Below are 7,502 nucleotides of genomic sequence, written 5' to 3' on the forward strand. Positions count from 1 at the left end.
TTGTGTGGGTAGAGCCCCTCCCACCAAACTGGGGGGAGTGCAGCTTAGGGTGACCAGATGTCCCGATTTATTGGGGACAGTCCGCATATTTGAGGCTTTGTCTTATACAGGTGCCTATTACCTCCCACCCCCTATCCTGATTTGTCACACCTGCTATCTGGTCATCCTAGTGCCGCTGCAAAACAAGGACACAGAACTGGCTACTGGCCATCTGGGAGGGTTTGAGCTAATAAGAGATTGGTGGGGGGGCTCAGGGGACAGGGGGCAGGGAGGGATGCAAGCCCAGGAAGTTTGGAAGGAGGAGAAGAAAGAAGAAGCAGCTGCCCCAGGAGGAGCAGAACCAGCCGCACAGAACAAAGGGCAGGCAGGCACCAAACAGCTGCCCGGACAGCTGAGCCCATGCAGCAGGACTCACCATTCTGAGTGCATGGTGCATGCTAGCTAAGCATGGGGGCAGCATGCTGTATGGTATACCAGGGCAAGGGACGCTGTGAAACCCCTGCTAGAGTTCTGTCCCTGGGCTGATTCTTATGGCGTACTGGCGGCAAAGAGTCTGTAACTCCACCTAGAGGTCTTCGCCTGGGTTTGCTCCTAGGTTTGCCTGGCATGTGGAATGAGTTGTTCTATCATTAAGAGTGGTACTTTTTCCAGGAGTTTAACTCTGTTGCACCTAGGAGGGAGGGTTGGTGTGTGCGTGGGGCTGGGACCCCTTCCCCAACCCTGGGAATCCCCAACCTGACACTTGCAAGTAAATTTGATAAAATTCTTCTGCAAAGTAATTAAGTTTTAAAAATAAATTCCAGACTCTCCTGCAGAGAGCCTGAAACTATGGCTCTGAATGTCTGAATTCATGTCAATGGGTGTAAACTCAGAGGCCAGTGGAGATACTTTAAATGCCAAAACTGTTCACTGTTTGAATGCCCATCACATGAAAGGCAGGAAGAGGGAACATTGTATTATAAAGATCTACCATAGTGTTTCCCAAAGTATGGGGCATGCCCCGCTGGTGGATGCAAAGGACTAGTGAGGGGAGAGGGTTGTGGAAGATGTGCACATTAAGATGGGTCAGGCCTTTAACAACCCAGTGAGGTTTGAAGTGTGTGTGTGTGTGTGTGTGTGTGTGTGTGTGTGTGTGTGTGTGTGAGAGAGAGAGAGAGAGAGAGAGAGAGAGAGACATTGGTTTCATCTTCCTGAAGCTGTGTTCAACTGTATAAATGTTTGGAAATATCATCTTAATGGGACATTTGATACCTGGAAAGCTACTGGAATAAATTATTCAACAACCAGTCTGTAAGCACCTAAAGGATAATAGGGTGATACGTAATAGCCAACATGGATTTGTCCAGAACAAATGATACCAAACCAGCCTAATTTTCTTCTTTGACAGCATTACTGGCCTACTGGTTAAGAAGGAAGCAGTAGACTAGATGTATCTTGATTTTAGTGAGGCTTTTGACACAGTCCCACATGCCATTCTGATAAGCAAGCCAGGGCAGTGAGGTCTAGAGGAAATTACTCTAAGATGGGTGCACCACTGATTGAAAAAAGCATAGTCAAAGAGTAGTTATCAGTGGTTCACTGTCAAACTGGGAGGATGGATCTAGTAAGGATCTACAGGGAGGTCTGTCTTGGGTCCGGTATTATTAAATATTTTCCTTAATGACTTGGCTGGTGCAGTGGGGAAGACACATAACATTAATGGATGACACCAAGCCAGGAGCAGTTTTGCAAGCACTTTGAAGGACAGGCTTAAAATTCAAACTGACCTAGATGAATGGGAGAATTGGTCTGCAATCAACCAGATGAAATTCAATAAAGACAAATGCAAAGTCCTTAGGAAGGAAAAAAATCAGCTGCACAAGTACAAAATGGGACTATCTGGCTAGGTGGTAGTACTGCAGTATCTGAGGGTTCTGGTGGCTCACAAATTGAATATGAACCAACAAGGGGATGCCTGTGTTTAGCAACAGAACAAATATAGCATGGGCCGCAGCAATGGGTGTCAACGCTGACCCGGAGGAACCACTTCTGTGGCACAGAGGGTAGTACACTTGCTATAGCCCATTCATACTGGGCCCTCTGTGTAGAGCTTGCTAGCCAGTTTGTGCCAGTCGTGGTGGTGGCTTTTGTGACATGGATAGCTGTTCACTCGGAAAATGGACAGAAACTGCGGCCAATACAGCTCTTACAATAGGCATCTGTGAATCACAACATTGCCACCAAATGACAAGGAGGATGCTAATAATAATGAGTAATAATAATAATAACAACAAAGGTGCTTTAATACAAACTGTACTTTACTGGGCACACTTTACACAGTATAGGAAATGCACAGGGTAGCTAGATTCTCTTGCTGATTCGCGTATAGTTGATGTCTCCCACGGTCAATGTCTAAAAACCAAATAAAAAGCACAAAGCATTAGTCTTTCACCGAAGTAGCCTGCAAATATTACACATATCAAGGCCCTGATCCCGCAGACCAGAAACCCACACTTCAGAGTGGGACCCAAGGTCAACCAACTGTATCTCCTTTAAATTGCACTGCTAATCCTTTAACTATATTAATAAATACTCAAAAACGTGTGTGTCCAGTGTGACCTTGCTTATTTGAAACCAGTTAGCTGAGCCCCCTCTTGTTTTTTTCCGTCGCAGAGTCATGCCCCACAACATCTACCATAATGACAGTGAAAACATTCTTCACTTACCTGAAACCTTAATTATTCACACTTTTCAGTGGCCCCAATGCCTGTTGGATAATTAAGGGTGTACAGCATGTAGCGTACTGCACATTCTCATTGAAAATGGCCTAAAATGGCCACTTGATTGACCAGCCAAACTTAAGCACCGGAGGTAGACGTTGATCATTAACAAAAGGCCAAATTACGCACACGCTTGTACATGATATATTTAAAAGAACTGATTCTCAGACATTACTACCTAATAGGCCAGATCCTTAGATGGGAATCAGCATAGCTCCACTAAACTTGGTAGAATTATGCCAATTTATACCTGGGGAAGTTCTAGCCCATGTATACCAGTACTCTGGGTGCGTATTCTATGCTGATAGCTACTTGCTGGTCTCCATTGGAAACTCCCACCATAGCCTCATGCTGTAAGGGATGACGTTTTTCTAATGTTATATATAACCTCATATACTTACGTTGGTGACTATGTCTCCCTTTATTTCAGTGACGGATTTGATTTTGCCCAAGTTCGTGACCAATTTATTGTCACCTTCCATTTGAACAACAGCCTGATAGAGAGGGGGTGGGGGGAAGAGAGACATGAACGTTACTGCCTGTGGAATAAAGACTAATTTGCACACTCATGTGTCTAATTATTTGATATATTAGGCAAGTGTAAGACTCCAGATTAACTAAAGGTGTGAATTTGAAGTGGATTAGTTAAATCACATTAAATCTCTGGGTGGATGCTGTTATTCAGAATTAAAAGTGGCCTTAATTCCATTTAGTTACTAAACCAAATTAAGGCCACTATAATTTTGAATGAGGGTGCTCACACGGGAGTTTAATGCGGTGTAACTAATCCATTTCCAATTCACACCTTTAGTTCCTTCAGACTAACTTTCCTGGATGTTCCCGTGTAGACGAGTCCTAAGTGGTTTAACATCGCTGCTAACTGAAATTACATAAGTAAAAGGCTTTCAATAGGAAAACATTATTTATTTGTCTACCTCCTTAGATTGTAAACTCTTTGGGGCAGGGAATGTCCTTTTGTTCCACGTTTGTACAGCACCTAGCACAGTGGGGTCCTGGTCCATGACTGGGGCTCCTAGGCAGTATGATAATACAAATAGTATCAACCTACATGCTCCCTAGTGGCTGTTATACAGCAGGTAAAACTCTTATAGCCACACTTGCAGAGGATTCTCCTTTAGCTCAAGTGCTGGTGGCCTGTGGTTTGCTCCAGCAGTTCATGATGCTATCCCCAGTACAACACATGTGGGATCTCAGTGACCTCTAGGTATGTAGCATTGCAGTGCTATTTCAGGTGACTGAGGAATTCCTCCAGCCTTCAAAAGATCTAGAAAGCCACCTGCTGATGAGATCGAGACAGTGAGGGGCAGGAATTGCCAATGCTGGGGTTTTAAGTGAACCATTGTATCTGTCCTTTCCCTTCCAGGAACAGGAACCATCCAGTTTTAAGAGCTGTGAACCCTAATTCCACATGCAAACAAGGGCAGAGGAAGGAGCAGTCAGAGCAGCCAAAGAGCTTGCGCATAATCCTTCTTTAAGAGGGCAGGTTTTTGTTTTATGCCTGTACATCCCCTGCCACATTTCATCATCCCCTTTTATAAAAATAAAATGGAACTCAGTGTCTCTTTTGTAATGTAACAGACTACATGATGTCAAACTTGATTCAGCTGACTAGTCTGGAAGAACAGTATTTAGCACTTTTACAGAATTGTTCATCTGTGGCTCTCAAACATGTTACACATGGGGAAACTGAGGCAAAGAGAGGTTACAGCCCGCATTTTCAGGGTTGGCCTATAGTTTAGGGCATCTAACTTTAGACATCCAAGACCTGATTATCAGAGGTGCCGAGTGATGAGTTTAAGTAGGAATTTGGTAACAGTGAGCAGCCACACCTCCAACCGAAGTCAATGCAAAGTGCTTTGCGCCTGTGGGAGTTAAGCCCTGGAGTTCTAAAATAGGGCACTCAGCAAGAGAGGCACCCCAACATCTGAGGTCACTTTTGAAACTTTGCTGACACACAGCCAATGGCAGCCCATGGCAGTGAGCGCCGCGCCCAGAACGACAGACTCTGGCTCATGCCGCAGTGCTAAGAATAGCTGTGATAGATGGTGCTCTTAAGCTGCAGGTTTCAGAGCCTGAGCTCCAGCCCGAGCTGCAATGTTTACACAGCTTTTAGCACTGTGGCGTGAGCCCAGTGAACTGGAGTCTGTTGACCTGGGCCGAGTGAACCTGGTCTCCTGTCTAGAACCTCTGCTCCTGTCCAAAACAGGACAAGGCATGGCACTCAAGTGGCCAGACATCCTCTCCATTATGCAATGCTTCCTTTAGCTACAGTTTGGAGCCTTACTTCCCCTTCACTACAATAAATCACACATGGCCAAGCTGTGAGCCAAGATCAATCCATGAAGTTACACAATACAATCCATGGCCACCTAAACTTCACTACCTGGGATTCAGGCCACAGCAACTACAGCTCCCAGCATGCAGTGCTCCACTTTGATCCATGCGTATGCTGGGAGCTCTAATCATTGACGGCCACACATCCCTCTTACACACCAGGCACCAAATTCTTTGCCAGTGTAAATGGGTGCAATCCCACTGAAGTTAGAAGAGCTGCACACCTTTAAACAAGCAGAGAATTTAGCCCAGCAGCAGTTACAGGCATTGATGCATCTTGCAGATCTCCAGGGCCAAGCTGATGGCGTGGCTGTTAGTTGAGCAAATCTGGGGCACCGCTGGGTTAGATGAAAAGGAAATCAAGTGCTACAAGTCCACTAGAAATCAACTGCCTTGTACTGGGGGCAATGTCAGTTCAGCCCTTTCTGTGGGATAGTGTAGCTGGGACGGAGTGTCAGGGCAGGATCCTGCAAGGTGCAGAGGGCCCCTTCCAGGGGACTGAGCACTCTCAGGGCACTCAGCACCCCACAGGAGATGCTCAGCAACCCACAGCCCTACACGAAGGGAGGACCGGGCACCTACCTTGACCTTCTCTCCAGTTGGGGTCTCCAGCTCGGCCTCCTCTCCAATAGTGAACTCATTGGTCAGCACTTTGCTGCCGGTTGTCACGGTGACCTTGAACTTTTTGCCATTCTGTACAATTTCTGAGATGCTCTTGACGTCCTTGCCCTTTTCGATCAATTCGTCAGAAAGACCTGGCCAGAAATATAAGCCTAGGCTTAGCGAGCGTTCTCAGGAGCTCTACTTCCAGGGCAGATGGGGAAGCCACACAAACAGAGCCAGCTTTCGGGGCTGTGAAATCCATGGCTGAGAGGGCTCCTTGGCTGGTGCACAGTGGCCTCACTCTGAGGGACACTTCCTAAGTTAACATAGGGCCATGCAGTTGGCTGCTGTTTGAGTGCAATGAACAATGTCATTCATAGTCTAGTCTGGGGAAAGTCTCCAACGCCAGGACTTGTCCCCTGTCCTACATGGCTGGTTAGAAAGAGGAAGAAATGCCACCCCTGCCCTCACCTTGAAAGTCTAAGTGGAAAGAAAAGTTCAAAAGAAAGTGGATGGAGGAGAGGAGAAGACAGGAATTTTTGTGGGAGATGTAGAGAGACTGGAGAAAATGCAATCCCTGGCCAGAAAATTATTGAAAATGTAAGCCAACATTTTTCAAACTTGAGTGTCTAAAAGGCACCTAAATCTAACTTCAGGCACCTAAATAAGTGGCCCATTTTACCTAGTTTTTGACAAGCAGTTGAATCAGAGGTTCCATACAAAATGAACAGAGTGACAGATTAGCAGAGTCAAGGCAAAATCAACAGATTCATTTAATAGATTCCTAGGACCAGCTCCTCAGCCAGTGTAAACTGGCATACCTCCACTGACTTAGGTGGAAATTCACACCGGTCTGCAGTAGCTGAGGATCTGGCCCGCAGACTCTTAGGGCAGAAGGGACCATTATGGTATTTTAGGCTGATTTCCTGCATAATACAGCAGAGAATTTTATGCAATGGTTCCTGCATGTCAATCATAGAGATTCATTCCATCATGTGTTCTTTTCATGAATGCATCAGACCACATGTATAAAAATTAAGGACAGTAAAATTCAATATTAGAAATTAAAATTATTTTCATCTAAATCCTGAATGCCTGCACGAAATAGACTCATTTAACCAATGTTGGACTCTACATATGGACAGAGGCAATACACACTAAACATAGTTACATGTATCTGATACTTACAAAGGGCTTTCATGAAAGGCTCGAAATTTTCTTGGGACTGGAGTTCAAACTTTCCATTGAAGCTCATGTTGGAGATGTTCTCTGTGGCCCTGTCAGGAGAGAATGTAGCTTGTCAATAATCAGTGCTTGGGCTTTGTAAAGATTCATTGCCTTGAAAGTTGGTCAGAGGTAATATGATGTCATTCTTTTATGGCCTTGCTCAAACATTAACATATGACTGAGCAATGGTCAGTGATAAATTGCCCTCAGCTGCTGACCTAAGTTTGCAAAGTGGGGTAGGTTATTTTTGACAAAGACGTGGAATTGCAGATGTAACAAAATACAAAGCAGCGTCTGTAAAACTAAAGAAATGGGGGAGAAAAGTGCAGAGAGATTTTGTCTGCTGGTTGTCAGAGAAAAGGTCAAATGATTCAAACCAGCTAGAGCAGCGGTTCTCAAACTGTGGATCAGGACCCTAAAGTGGGTCATGAGCCCATTTTAATGGGGTCACCAGGGCTGGCTTTAGACTTGCTGGGGCCTGGGGCCAAAGCCCGAGTCCCACTGCCCGGTACCAAAGCTGAAGCCCGAGCCCCACTGCCTGGGGCTGAAACTCGAGGG

General features: G+C 45.5%; 1 protein-coding gene across 1 annotated transcript; it reads right to left on the bottom strand.

Annotated features, from left to right (window-relative positions):
• Positions 1–2,340: 2,340 nt before the first annotated feature.
• Positions 2,341–6,972, bottom strand: FABP1 (fatty acid binding protein 1). The gene is made up of 4 exons (XM_050943500.1): positions 6,906–6,972; positions 5,697–5,869; positions 3,161–3,253; positions 2,341–2,391 (listed from the first exon to the last, which is right to left on the bottom strand). The coding sequence occupies exons 1-4, from the start codon at positions 6,970–6,972 to the stop codon at positions 2,341–2,343; spliced, it is 384 nt and encodes a 127-aa protein (XP_050799457.1).
• Positions 6,973–7,502: the final 530 nt, after the last annotated feature.

This window comes from Gopherus flavomarginatus, chromosome 3, assembly GCF_025201925.1.
Source record: "Gopherus flavomarginatus isolate rGopFla2 chromosome 3, rGopFla2.mat.asm, whole genome shotgun sequence".
NCBI classification, from domain to species: Eukaryota; Metazoa; Chordata; order Testudines; family Testudinidae; genus Gopherus; species Gopherus flavomarginatus.